The 14,914-nt window shown below is 35.9% G+C and overlaps 2 protein-coding genes and 1 long non-coding RNA gene across 5 annotated transcripts; all 3 read right to left on the bottom strand.

Annotated features, from left to right (window-relative positions):
* Positions 1–1,647: 1,647 nt before the first annotated feature.
* Positions 1,648–3,085, bottom strand: LOC126924352 (uncharacterized). Its single transcript, XR_007713491.1, has 2 exons — positions 1,946–3,085; positions 1,648–1,877 (listed from the first exon to the last, which is right to left on the bottom strand). It is a non-coding gene; the product is annotated as an uncharacterized LOC126924352 (long non-coding RNA).
* Positions 3,086–8,166: 5,081 nt separating this feature from the next.
* On the bottom strand, positions 8,167–12,167 carry LOC126924331 (tubulin alpha chain-like). Its single transcript, XM_050738684.1, has 6 exons — positions 11,834–12,167; positions 11,054–11,298; positions 10,518–10,745; positions 10,134–10,392; positions 9,609–9,761; positions 8,167–8,612 (listed from the first exon to the last, which is right to left on the bottom strand). Exons 1-6 carry the CDS (start codon positions 12,005–12,007, stop codon positions 8,355–8,357), a joined length of 1,317 nt encoding a protein of 438 aa, XP_050594641.1. The 5' UTR covers positions 12,008–12,167; the 3' UTR covers positions 8,167–8,354.
* A 132-nt stretch (positions 12,168–12,299) lies between these two features.
* LOC126924333 (nuclear receptor-binding factor 2-like) lies at positions 12,300–14,484 on the bottom strand. 3 transcript variants are annotated; one of them, XM_050738686.1, is made up of 4 exons: positions 14,114–14,484; positions 14,003–14,036; positions 13,451–13,707; positions 12,300–13,380 (listed from the first exon to the last, which is right to left on the bottom strand). In XM_050738686.1, exons 2-4 carry the CDS (start codon positions 14,024–14,026, stop codon positions 12,903–12,905), a joined length of 759 nt encoding a protein of 252 aa, XP_050594643.1. In that variant the 5' UTR covers positions 14,027–14,036; positions 14,114–14,484; the 3' UTR covers positions 12,300–12,902. The 3 variants fall into 3 exon arrangements, with proteins under 3 accessions (XP_050594643.1, XP_050594642.1, XP_050594644.1); XM_050738685.1 differs by having other exon boundaries at positions 14,003–14,483; XM_050738687.1 differs by lacking the exons at positions 14,003–14,036; positions 14,114–14,484 and adding an exon at positions 13,776–13,909.
* Between the last annotated feature and the right edge of the window lie 430 nt (positions 14,485–14,914).

Here is a 14,914-nt window from a genome sequence, read left to right as displayed (position 1 = left end):
ATCCGAGATGGTCTACGGTTAAAGGATGACGTATCTGATATCGATGAATCAGAACAGAGCACGATGCATGTGCATGATCGTAGAATTTTTTCTCGCGATAAAACCGGAACTCGGATTTAGCAAGAAATTCATGCACGTAAAAAATTTCATAATCTTCACGAAGAGATTGCTTTCAGTCGAGAATGTATTTTGAATACACGTCTATACACTATGACGGGAAAGTTTTACAAAAGTGTACACCAAGTTCAAGTAAATTGAGTTCAATGAAATTGAAGTTTGAAACGCAAGATCGCAATATCGTTGGAAGATTTTTCTTGCTCCTTTTATAATCCAGCATCGATCGTACCGCTGTTCACGGGTAAAGAGACCACGCTTGTTCACACGATTAATCGTTATCATCTCCAACAATTTACTATTGGTATAAAAGGCTCCTATTCTCTACCTAAGAAGAATCAGTGACGCAAACCCGCATGGCCTTATTTCAAAGTTCAATTATGAAAGCTCGCAGAGGGAGCATTCATGCCTAGCTTCACCTAGACGCATGGCGATAATTCGCGTGCGTCATTATTTCGATGATACACTCATTGACTTCGAGATTCGATTGCTAATGGAGCTTTGCACAATGATGCGCGAAAGAAATTTACGAAGAACGCGTAAATATCGATAAACGAAGAATATTCATCAGAGTATTGAGTTCACGAACTCGATGATTATAGACAGGAAACAAAACATGTAACTTACGAGATAGAAAATAAATATATTTTACGCAATAATTATATTATACAAATAAAAACTACGATTAACATATACAAATATTGTTTTAAATTATTAAAAACTATTTACAAAATGCAGTCGCCAACCCCGAAGATCTTTTTATTTTTATCCCCTCCCCCTCGCCCCCCAAACCCCGGTTATTTGATTCAGTGTCATGTTAATTGCCATCTAATTTCTGTAGTTGAAGATGTCTTTTGGTATAGGGTCCATATGAGATTGACCCTCGAACGCCGACTTAGCGGACGTCGAGGAGGGTGCTGGTTTTGGAGGACCTTGGAACATGCAGGTCTTCGCTGTTTTCAACAGGCGACCATCACTCGCCGTTCGCCAATAAATTGTGCGAACTGCTTGTTTGCCAGCGACGTAGCTTACGGCTCCACCGATCAGCATCTGAAAGTGAAATGAAACGGAAGATTAATTTATGGGTTTCAGCGATCCAGTAGGAAAATATAATGATTCAGTATTGTGGATATTTATGGTCTACGATCAGAAGTTGGAAGTTACAGTTGGAAAAAGGAAGGAAATGAATAATTAAACGTCATAGACATTTGTAATCTGAAATCGAAAGCTGAGAAATCAAGAAGAGGAAAAGAATCGTCACCGAAGAAATACGAAGCGATTCAAATTGAAAATCTCGCAAAGCAAAGTCCTTTACGATCTCGTATAAGTAACCACACATATATTTATATAGAATAATATAGAATAATTTAATTTTTGGAAATATACGTATACCACAGCGAAGAGTGAAAGTCAAAGTTCCGAAGCAAAGACCAGGAAAAAGAAGGAACGAAATAAACGACACCAAATAGAAGCGCTCACCTTTGTTTGCTTTGCTCAAGTCGATATACCGTGGACTAGATGTTGGAGATAGAACTGCGAAGTTCTATTTCGTAGCTGGTCGAAAACTGGTCGAAGTAACAAGTGAAACTTGTCGTAAGTGTCTCTACCTCATGAGTACACGATCGTACGAGGAGGAAAGCTGAACTGGCGAACTGGTCTTCTCCGGTGGATAATTTATACGATAAAGACGACGTCACGGGATCTCGTGATAAGGGGAAGTTAGCGTCATTCACCGTGATCACCGAATCCTCGGAAGACAGCCACTGGTGGGATACTTTTAAAAATGGCAGCGCAAGATTTAGATAAACACCGCCGCGTCGTTTCCACTTACCTATCGGTGCATCGTTATCGAAGCTTCTAGCGTGTAAAAGCAAAATTCGATAAACAGTCGACCACTGTGGCGCGATTGCGGAATGCTCGGTCGGTGGACCAAAATATGGATTGGTCAAGTAAAGCATAACTAAGAGAAACTATAAACGCGTGGAACGCGTTAATGCCGTCATACATCGATATAGTAAATCGGATCGTGATAACGTGACCTTGTATCGTTGCTTTCGAACAATCTTCTTTTCCTTTTTCATACGAAACGCGGTAATTGCGTATAGTGTATGAATACAGAGAAATGTTAGTAAATAACGGCGAAGAGAAGAATACGAGGTCCGTAAATCATACGATACCTTCTTCCAAATCATTGAACGGTTTTTCCTCGATCGCTTGCCACACATGGAAATTTATATATGACGACACGCGGCTCGTATCGTTGAAAAAATAGTCCCCTGACAGAGATAACATTTCGCATCATCTCGATGTACTTTGTTTCTGACGACAGCCGCTGTACAGTTTCTCACGAGAGTACTCGAACACTTGTAGAAACCTTTCACGAATCTATTATCTGCATCACACGAGACATTTTGGAATTTCGTTAACGCCGTAATGAGATCCGACTAACGTGACTACATTGGTAACGTTTGGAACAAATTTAGAAATGTATACAGTTGCTAGTATTATATGAAACGCTATATTAACGACCATTGACGTAGATTATCAAGGAAACGATTAGTCGATCACAATGTTGCACTTATGCAACAACACTTTTCGAAACTGATCTGGAAACGTATGTAAAAGTTGCAAGATATTTATTGGAAGCATACACTTTTCAAAAATCGCCAAGATATTTGTACAGTCAATCATTAGCTGTATTAATAAGCTACAGTATTTAGCGAGACCATCTTTAGTACTTATTGCATGTTCAAGACTGTATGCTGTACTATTCATGCTGCATTTTTGATTTTCCACCAAGCGTATGTTTGAAATAAATGTCTTGAAACTTCTCTACCTTACAATTAGAGAAGAATTATAAAAAAGGAAATTATACGTGTCTCGTTATATCGCTAACAAAATTTCAAAAAAGGTTTCTATGATAAGAGTTCGAATACTTTCGTGAGTTACTGTACGTGCGATTTATTCATATGTCGTACATTGTACGCGTCGGAATACACAGCAGCGTGTTCTTCCTGGGTGTAGTACAAAGGAAAACGCGTGCTGCTCATCTGTCATTGTGTCTGGGAAAATCACAGATCATTCTCGTGCGCGAACACTACTTGTCAAACAGAGAAAGAGCGTTTCTAAAATTACACGGCTACATAAACACAGATAGGTTGGAAATACGTCCTCCTGCCGGAAATACGCGAATTCTAATCACTATGTAAATTAGAAGTCTAGAATACCTCTTACTTTTCAAACGAACATTCTTTTTTTTACAAAAGAAATCATTTCAGAGAATCTTCCCTTTTAAAATTCAACAATTACGTGTATTGCGTTTAAACTATTTATTTAAAATCGCTATATGTATAAATTCAAAGTTTAAAATACGTTCCAGTTTACGAACTATAGCTTTAGTAGAAAATAATGGCTTTCCTTGTGAATTACACATATAATTCCAAAACACCTCTCTTATTATCTAATAATTCTACGTAGCGAGTTCTAATCGTTTTACTCATTGACCAAAACTGACGCGGGAAGCTCCGTCTATTACATCTGCCGATCACATGATCATGATGATGTACAAAAATCTATATCGATTCTTCTAATATTGTTGATCCATTAGATTGGAGAGTTATTTTTATCCTTATCACTAAAATTACCAGGTTATAATTTGTAACGAGTCTCGTCTCGATAATGTTCATTCGAGTACCGAGTGTGCTTTTATCGGTTAATTGTTGATACAACATATAACAGGGGCCTAATCTATTGTATATAATTTTCCTGGAAATTCTGCTTCATTTATTTTCACAAAGGCTGGAAAATTCTTCCAACGAACGTCGTTCTACGCGATAAAAAAATAAATTGCAATTTAATTATATATACTTTTCACTTTTATTAATTTATCGAAATTAATACTATACAATATAACTGCTCAAATATTAACTCTGCCGAATTCCTCGAAGTTTTTTATCTGAATCATACCCTCGTTTTAACAAACAAAAATAAGTTTACTGTTTCCGATGTTTGAAACGTAAAAGTTACGTATATCAATGACGATTATTTAGATTTTTTCACGAATTTGAGAAATTCGAAGAACGATATTACTGGATTTTAATATCAGAATCACTCGAAGAATATGACAGGGTTAAACCGAAGGAAAAGGCGAGAAATACTCTTGAATAATGTGGCCGACAGTTCAAATTCCTCTTTCCTCTTTTCTCTTCATATTGACATATACGTTATATGCACTTCAGAGATACTTCTGAAGAATCAACCTCCTACGATCTTAAAGCAATCGATACACGCGCTGAAATAAAATATTTACAAACGACCACTTACATCATGATTTAATGGAATGTTAACCGTTTTTTAATTGCGATCTACTCTTAACCGAGTAATCTACAACCTTCCCTCTCGTATACAAAAAAAAAAAAAAAATGTCAGCATGTTTATACGATAAGTATGAGAAAATAAACGCGTAATACATATCACGTTTAGCGGAGCGTAATTCGATAGTATATTTTGATATTTTATTATATCGATATATCCAATGTACATATTCCTATAATCGTGAAATTAAAAGTTAAGGACGACTGATTTTAGATAGATCTATTCGAATTTTTCCAAATAGAAACATAACTTATTCTCGAAAGTGAAAAACAAAAAGAAGTAGCAGGAGTAAAAAACTATGAGATGCATAGATAAAGAAAGTATCGTGCGCTTAAGGAACTAGAAATCCCAATAATCGACGGCTTAGCTCGTCCTTCCCGATTATCAAGTTAACGAGATACTCGGCAACAAACTGTGAATGCGAGATGTAACGCACTTTCGAAAATGTTATGATCCAAACGATCGATGGAAAGTTTTCCCAGGGAGGCAAGAGGAAAAGAAATCGTGGAGTTCATCGCGTGCTGCGTAACCCGAAAACCACTTGAAACGGTGGAACAGATAAAACGATGCGTTCAACACGCAAAAGCGTGAAGAAACGCGTGCATACGATCTTTTACGAGGAACAGAGAAGTCGTGTAATTCACGTGAAGCCTTCGTGGCGTCGCGGAGAGAAGCGGAGAGGGGACGACGTGATCGCGATAGACGATCGTCGATTTCGATAAGAGCGGCTCGTGTCTTGTCCTAACTGCCTGCGATTTCCATTTGCACATTCACCGATGCGAATGACAGTCACCGATTACTGTCACTGAGCTTTCCGCTTACGCCTCTCGGGCCCCATCGGTGACTGACACGCGACAAATGTTTTAAAGTGTATGTATAACAGGTAATTAATTACACATTCCGAAGATCATTATTATTATTTATTAATACGTTGAACGCGGAGCTAGTTCTGTTCTACTTTCCATTTAGATGGTACGTAAATGCAGGAAATAATAGAAAATCGAATGCTTGTGAAGGATTTTTATTTGATTAATTTCTATCTAAAATGTTTCGACGAAATCCATTAAAAAAGTGTAAACATATTTCTTAATATTACGTAATTAGAAGATATCTTCTTTAATTTGTTGTTGTTGGTTTCTAGAAACCGTTGCCTCCTAAACGGAGAATTTAGCGTTGGTCTCTAAAGATATAGCGTACATATGGATATAGCAAGGGAGACATAGCGTTTAGCGTGTTAATAGTACTAACATCGTATAATAAACAAAGTGCATTGTTAGATGATATATTTTTGTTTATGACATCGGGCATATCGTGATAAGGGTTGTACTAGTACCATCTCTACAGAATGTGGTTTTCTTTTTTTTTATATGCTTCTTGCAATTTTTTCGCATTTTCTTCGTGGCATCTTCCGCATTGTCTAATTTATCACGTGTACTCATTTTTACTTTGTATTTCGTGACGTTTGTAAAAAGTGAGAACATAAGAGACGTAAATGGAAACTTTGTAAAACACGATTGGAGGTGAATTTGTCAATGAGCGAGCGAGACTCCTTTCATCGCGTGCTTGCATCGTTCGTGTGCAGTACATATGTATATACGAGTACATATGTAAAGAATTCAATGTTGAACGATAATCGGAAAACGAGGAAAGCGAGTAATTGCTTTGAAAGAAAATTATGTAATCGTATACAGGCCATATAAACAAGTATACTATATTATACATGCGTAAATGATAAGGTTTCTGGAGTGGACGTACATATCTTCGCTGGGGGGCACGGTTCTATTCAGTTAATTATATATCGACCTTATCGAGCATTATCGTGTTCGTGTTATCGCGAGCACGAGCCACTCGACCGAAATCAATTTTGGGTATCTCCAAATTGAATCGTGAAACGAAGATCTGGCAATTCTGAATGATCCACTAGACTGTGCATTTTATAGAATAAGTAGTACATTTTTATCTCACTTTCAAATTTCTATGCCTGTTATACAATCTTGCGATATTTTGTTATCTTTTTGATGTTATTATATATCACGCCATTCAATTTTCCTACTCGCATATAACGTACAAGAGCATAGAATATATCCAATATCCATAAAGTATTCATTCTAATATCTACTAAATATTTGTGTATTTTTTCTTATACAGAATATATGTTATATTCTAATACAATCTATAAATTAGATTGTTTTAATGTATCTTCTAATATAATCAATAATGTAGGGATTTATAAATTCTAAGTGAAATATCCGCTTAGGTTCCCTTTCTTTGAATGTATCTATAAAAGTATGAAAGTGCATATATGTGTACAGTCTATAAATGACTATATATTCGCGGAAAACCTATGAAAATAGATTAATCGACGGATTAAAAATAAATGAGCCATTTATTGAGCGTGATATGTTTGAACAAAAGAATATTGCTGCGATAAGGAAAGATGGGAAAATTACTTTATTGTCAAGCTTCGGGCCAATACATTTTATTTATTACAGGATACACTTGACGATTCCAGATGTATCTTCCTAGAATTTATTTCGATGACTTCTCGGTAATAAAAGATAGGTGACCAATTATATCCAGAACAAAGCAGATGATGTTGATACCGACAGGAATTACCAATCGCTTGATACCGCTTATCAGAAACACGTTGTTACACGAACAAGACCTAATGTTATTATACTGGTTTGGCAGCTCGTGGTTGTTTCTACGAGTTAGAATCGAGAGGAACGTGACTCCTTGTGGGCGTATGCTCGCGCCAAGTATAACAGTGGGAACAAATATGAACCGTTCAGAAACCATATCGATTAACTCCACAAATTGCAAAGTGTAGAAAAGTTAAGATGTTGTGATCAATATGAAATTTATCTTAGAATTTACCATGATTAATATTTCATAATTTGATGTTTCGTACACTTTCGCAATTTCATATTCTTACGAAGAAAAAAACTAAGGGAACAGAATTTACATAGTAATTTGTTTCACTTCAGATGCTTTACATATTTTTCTGTATTATCCGCGTTCTCTGGATCTTTGTACCTTAGTTAAGAGATTCATAAAAAGTGGAGTTAATTAGTTCGGCTTATAAAAGGCTCATATTGCACGATCGCTTGTATCGTGCCAGTGGTGCCAGCGAGTCTACACTGTTCGTCTGCTTATCTTCGTGCGATTCTCCCTTATCTCGTGTAATCGCGCAATTTGTTCTTTTCCTCTCGTATGAAAACAAACGACGGCTTCATCGAGACAAGAGCAAATATGGAAATTCTTTGTTTCTAAATCATTTTTCACTTTGAAATCGGAAAAAGATAGAATTTAATCTATATACAGCGGCTGATGAAGTTACTCGAACACTTACCATAGAAAATTGTTATATATATTTGGAAATTTAGTTTGCACTACAACGAGACACGACCATCGTGATTATATTGGAAACAACCGGAAAATGCGCGTAAGTATGCGTATATGGAGCTCACGATATATAAACGTTTAATTAAATATCGAGACTTGTAGTTACGCTAAATATCTTGTGATTTTTACATGTATTTTCAGACTTGTTTCAAACTTTATCAACATAATCATGACAGTCGTGTATCATTACAAAGCCAATAAAATTTTAAAATATTTGATATAACACATATAGTGTACTTTATCAACTTTATCAACATAATCATGACAGTCGTGTATCATTACAAAGCCAATAAAATTTTAAAATATTTGATATAACACATATAGTGTATTCATAAAAGATGTCTACAAGAGTTCGAATACTTTCGCAAGCCACTGTATATTCGTATAGTTTTCTCATCTTAAATTCTTCATGATTGTTGGAGAAAGGAAGTTTCAAGCTATAGAGCTTGCCAACTTGAAGATCACTTCTCGACCTCCTTATAATCATCAATCAGAGTTATGACGTTGTCGCAAGCTTCGCCGAAGGAATCTTCCTCCATGCCTTCACCTACGTAATGGTGAACGAAAGCTCTTTTCTGGAACATCAAGTCGAATTTCCGAGCAAGCATCGACCATCTATATCTGATGGCGGTATTGTTGCTGGCCATCGCTACCGTCCTCCTCGACTTCGCCAAGTCACCTCCGGGAACTGTTGTAGTTGGCTGATAGTTAATTCCTACCTATGAAAGTAATCATTTGAATTTCGGAATTCTTAAAAAAATAAAATATCTTGTTCTTGCCGTCTCTAGGTTTTAGAAACATGCTTTATACTAATTTACGTAGCGATGTAATATCGTCTATTATACGGCGGCTGGGATGAAAATTATTCGAAGATTTTTCATTTTTTTATTTTTTAGAATCAAAATCGCGATCTAAAATATACTGTTACATTAGAGAAGTTATATATAGTCTAAGAATGGAATTTGGGAAGGGACTTTGATAGAAACTAATTAAACTATTAAACTATATGTGGCATCTATTTTACCTTACTATGTAACTTACAAGCTATGGTTGGAAGAGATTCGCGATTGAAGCAGTTAAAGTTTGAAGGAAGGTGGAAAGTTGGGTGAAAGTTTACGAAGATATGAATGATTCGAGGGTAAAGGTTCGGAAGAACGTTAGTAATTCAAGAAAGGTATTTTCCTCGACTACCATAGCGCATCTTTCAAAACCTTTGACATTTTCCATGTGAGATCTGAATACTAAAGTTCCTCTCGGTAGAACTTCGTTTAGACTAGTCAGGTTGCTCGAATTCAAACGACTTGATGTCAAGCGAAATGAATACAAATTTGAGGGAATATTTCAAATGAAACGTGTAAATAATAATTTCACGCCAGAAAAATTTTCTACCTGATTCGGGTAACTAGGCTAATCCGAAAAAGGTTTAAAGATTCAGAATTATCGAGAATTCTATGAATTTGTTTATAAAATAGATGATGCAAATTGTCTATTTTATTTCGCCAGACTAAACAAGCTCATAAATGATCGTACAAAGAACGGAATTATCTATTTACAGTTCAACGTACCAATTTTTATCGCTAAAAAATATCAACGTTGTGCGTATGTTAAACAACGAGCTAGAAATTCGCTGCATCATTTAACAACGATCCAGTTCCTTGTTGATCGCGAGTAATTGTTTGTTGCAAAATGAGAAAGGAAAAAAGCTGCGCAATTACCTTGAACCCAGTCGGACTCCAAGTGACGAAACGGATCGACTTCGCCCCCTTCAACGACCCGATCGTTCTATTGACATCATTTGGAGCCACGTCCCCACGATACAGCAAACAGCAACTGGTGTAAGCTCCTACGCGTGGGTCACACGATACCATCTGAAATTTATGAAATAAGATGATGAAACTTTGGAGCATGAATACAGTTGTGATGAACGAATCGGGAAGATAAGTAGGAATAATAAAATTTGTGGCAGAAACGAAGCCATGGAAGCTTCTATTATTCAAAGTAGGAGGAAAATTAAACAGAAAAGAAGAAGCGAAAAAATCGTGTTTAGGAACTTCTCAAGTATACGTGAATTTGAATCTTTGAAGAAGATTAGGCAGAGGAAAATTCTATATACGAAAATAAGTCGAAAATGTAATATTTGAAGATCGTTAACATATTCCAAGGTTACTTGACTGTCAGGATTCTTAAGGATCTTTTACAGAACATCGATTATCTTCGAGATGTTTCCATTTTTACTTCACCTGATTAGAAGGTTCGAAGCAACTGTAGGTGATCTGCTGGGTGGTAATTTCGGAATGCATGGCTTTTCTGGGAGAGATCAGCGGAGCGTACGTAGCCAAAGTGAAATGAATTCTATGATACGGCACCAAATTTGTTTGTAGTTCTTCGAGACTAAGATTTATAGCGCCCTCGAACCTCATCGAAGCTGTGATGCTCGAAACAACTTGAGCCATCAGGCGATTTAAGTTGGTGTAAGTTGGACAATCAACATCCAAGTTCCTATAGGGAATAAACAATAGGGCGATGCAACAAGTTACTGATCTTTATCAGTTTAACGCTTCTCGCTGCCTCTGGCGTCTATTTTAGTCGAATCTTTTTAACAGTGAATGCGTTAATTAATATACCTGGCGCAAATGTTGTATAAAGCTTCGTTGTCAACGAGGAAGGAACAATTCACGTGGTCCAATGCACCATGGGTAGTAAGGACTGCATTATAGGGTTCCACGATAACGGTGGCAATGTTAGGTGATGGAAAGACAACAAAGTCTAGAGTGATCGTCTTAGGATAATTCTGTGATAGATGTTCGAGCAACAGCGTGGCGAAACCACTTCCGGTACCTCCGCTGATTGACCTTTACAAACGTTGAGTTTTAACCAAATTGGGCTAACATAATTTAACGAGTAGTATATCTTTCGTTGCGATTAGACTACGCATATTCGTTTATGTAAATTCATAATTTTTTGAATATAATTAAAACGTTAGAACCTAGATGAAAAATTGCTTTACGAAGTAAACATTATAGAGAGTATTATACTTTGGATATCTACGTATGCATTTACAAATTCCTCATAAATGCATGAACACCCGCATTCTAATTCCGACAAATCTTTGAGCTTTTATATAATTTTTGCTCCCACTCTTTCGTCAAAATTCAGTAACCTGAATACGATAAATCCAGCTGGCTTCGAGCATGTTTCCCATATTCTACGAACGCGATCCAACACAAGGACGATCGCCTCACTACCGATGGAATAATACCCCCTCGCGAAATTGTTCGACGCGTCTTCTTTCCCAGTGATCAATGACTCGGGATTGAAAAGAGCTTTATAAACGCCAGTCCTAATCTCGTCGATCACGGTAGGCTCTAAATCGATGATTAACGTGCGTGGCGTCAATTTTCTTGCCTAAAAATGAATTTCCATGTAGTCAGAGTGTTTGCATTCACTTCAGCGATATTTTTTTTATCGAAATTCAATAACGCGTAATGCACGTAATACGCGGCAGAAGCGAAAGATAACAAAATCACGTTGAAGGCTTTCAAGTAGTATTAAAATCAGAAAATCAATGAACATATATTTGTTACATTTTTCTACTGTGATTTTCAGACAGCAAGAGGTTATCTTACATTTTCGTCTTATTTTCGAACATAGAACAGTTTGCCGTCAATTATCTGTATCTACTCGAGAATTAGCCAAGTTCACGTATATTTGACAAGTTTTGGAACTCAATTTTCTCAAGAGTAAAGCCTCCAATGCAATTTTTACAGATTCTATATCCTTGATTTTTATTTCATTTTGAATAGCCTTTTAATCTTAGTTTCAGTAGTCATAGAATCTTCTTTCAATTTCATTTCCAACACGAATTACAGTATGTAACCTATTTTTGTACGCCACAGTGTATATTAATATTTGAACGATCGCTTATTATATATTTCCTCACTTGTGTCTCTGAAAAAAAAGCATGCATAGAAGGGTCCATTGGATAATAGCCCTGATGAAGAGAACCGTTTGGAGACACACCATGTTCCAGACAAAATAATTCCCAACAAGCATTTGCTATTTGCGTGCCAGCCTGTCCTATGAAAATCGTTATTATTTCACTTGGTCCTTCCATCCCTTAATCATACTCGAAATTATAAATTTCCGATGAATTTCCATTTGCGATGAATGAACAATGAACGCCTCATGTTTCAAGTAACATGAGGTTACGCCAGAAATTTTGATCATTATCTTACATTTTTTTTCTTTTCTTATTTTCTAACGAAACATTTTTATTTATATATCTGTCAGAGTGACAAGTTCAAAAGACAGTGAACCTATTCGTTTTTGGAAGAACGTCAAATTTTTCGTCATATCCATAGCAATGTAAAAAATATTTGAACGAATCTGTAATGATAAGGCAGGGATGAGTGTCTGATTCGGGAAATGTTTATTGCGCGACATTACATAATAAATAACAAAGTTTCTCAAATGTTATCTACGTCTTCGACGATAATTTTTAAAAGTGCGCAATTGCAACAAGATTGCGGATTAACAATGTTAGGTACATTTTTACATCGACTCTGTACAATCTCATGGAATATTCGTCACTGTGTTACATATTTACTTCTATTTACGAACATCCAGCTGGCAGTACCTTAATTGATAAATCAACTACTTTATTATTCGCATACATGGACGCATGATCTTTGTAAATCCACTTTTGAACGAAATACACGTTTTGTGTTTCATTGATATGTATTTTGATCCCTTTGAAGAACCCCAAATGAACAAAAATAAGTACTAATATACATTAAGTTTGGATACGTTACATCATTTCTCCTCGTGTTACGAAATGTTAATTCTAATATATATGAACTTCAAAATTCTACGGTAAGAAACTGAATACTGTAGCAATTTGTCATGTTGGCTTTTGTACTATTACAGACCTGACTTAATTTTGTATACAGTATCTGTATCTTATTTGGCGAAATATTTTAATAAAAGAATTACGTTTGTTGTGCAACACTTTATGTCGACGTAAAGTCAAAAAGTGGCATCTCAAGAGGAGTTAAAGGTGGCAAAGGTGCAAGTCTTAAGGAATGCGCATTATCTAGTCTAGCTTCGTCATTAAGGTTAGCAGACACTGCATGAAGTTGTTCGGTCAACTGTCTCACTTCCTCTTCCTTTGCCTCCAATTGACTTAGCAAACTACCAACCAGACAGCGTAATTGGCAATTAACAGTTTTGAGTTCTTCTATAACAGTGTTTGTATCCTTTGGATATTTAAAAGCTTTGTCCTCGCTGCTAGGTATTAAGATTAGACTTAAAAGACTATCCTGCTCGTCGATGGTTCTATATATAGCTTGCCGTATAGATCCATCAAATTTATCATTTGCAAATTCAGACGTATCTTTCTCAGCCTGTTTAGCTGCTTGTTTGCTAAGAATTTCCCTTTGTTGATTTTCCAACGTAGTCTTGTACTCTTCATATTGTGCTTGTTTCATTCTAAAAAAATAAATTTTCATAAGAACAAATATCCTTTGCATCTTATAGAGAGAAAAGAGATGATTATTACCTAACTACAGCAGCTTGTCTTTTATGGTAATCACATTGAAGGGCCAGAGATTCTAAAGTAATGAATGAATGGAAAGAGGAAATGACGATTGGCTGGGTCTGACTAGATAAATTAGAAGTCTTCAAATGAACAAATCTAGATTCCAGTTGTGCGTGTGCCTCTGCTAGAAGACTAGCCACTGTTTCGTGACACTTGGCTGCCTCTTCGAAACGACCTTCTTGCAACAATGCCTCTGCTCTCCTTTGTCTTTCGTGTGCCTTTGGTAGAAAAAATTTCATATCAATGTTTATGCAACACAATTAATCAAAAAGATCTAAACACTAACAGTACCAAACAAAATTAACATATGACATTCGACAACTCAATATCAAAATACGACGTAGCTTGCACAGTCGTATGTTTTTGTAAAATTCAGTCAACTAGCTGATGCAAAAGTACATTGTATATAGCGATTAATATTTGAATAATGCATAAACTACGCACATATGACGAAGGTAAAATTATTAGTCACACATGACGATAAGATATTGAAAAAAATACAATGGCATTTACCGCGTTTAGGATTGATGTCTCCATGGTTGATCAGCTGATTGAATCACAGAATAAAAACAGAGAGGCAACATGTGGGTTATTTTCTGTTACGGTAGGAAATGACATACTTACCGACCGAGCATACAGAATAATGTGCAACAAGTTCAAACGATACGGGCGATACTAGACAGAGAGAGCGATAGTGTACCACAAATATAGAAAAATTTTAGATCGAAGCCTCCTGCATTATCTATACGTTCAAGGCTAATGCATTTAGCTCTCAAGTATTGCTCTTAATGCTATTTCATCCATGTTATACTAAATGTAATTGTTTATACGTTAGTCGTGGTATGAATGTAAAAAATGGAACGAGGTTGGAGGCCACTCTGGTAGAGCGTAATTCATTCTGGTGAATCCATTTTCATCCTCGTGGATCGAAATTTATTAACATTAAGTATATAAGTATACACATCCACTTCCACGTGGATCTGTATTTCCACGCAATAGATATTGAATTTCTACGCAATTATACTGTAACTAAATATCATATTTCTTACAAAAATGTATTGTATAGAAAAGAAATGAAAATTGAACTTTGACTATTGAACATTGAACTTCAACTAAGGCAGATGAAATGTTATACATATCGTTAAAGAGATTCAGGGATTTTATATAAATCACTTAGATTGTTTTCTTTTATGAATGTACGTATGTACATATATATGTCTATACTTTAGTGAATAAATATTAGAAAATAAAGTAGTCTGCGATATTACCGATCGATGATAACGGTAATTTTGTACATTGCATTTTTTGTTATTAAGAGATGGCATCGTTATACATACGTGAACGTAAAATAGAACGATTTAAAAGTTTAAACTTAAATCGAGCTTTATATGCAGTAATATAAACGCAAAAGAGCTTTGTATTAAA

Source organism: Bombus affinis, chromosome 14 (assembly GCF_024516045.1).
Source record: "Bombus affinis isolate iyBomAffi1 chromosome 14, iyBomAffi1.2, whole genome shotgun sequence".
Taxonomy (NCBI): domain Eukaryota; kingdom Metazoa; phylum Arthropoda; class Insecta; order Hymenoptera; family Apidae; genus Bombus; species Bombus affinis.
This window is presented reverse-complemented; position numbering and strand designations above follow the sequence as displayed.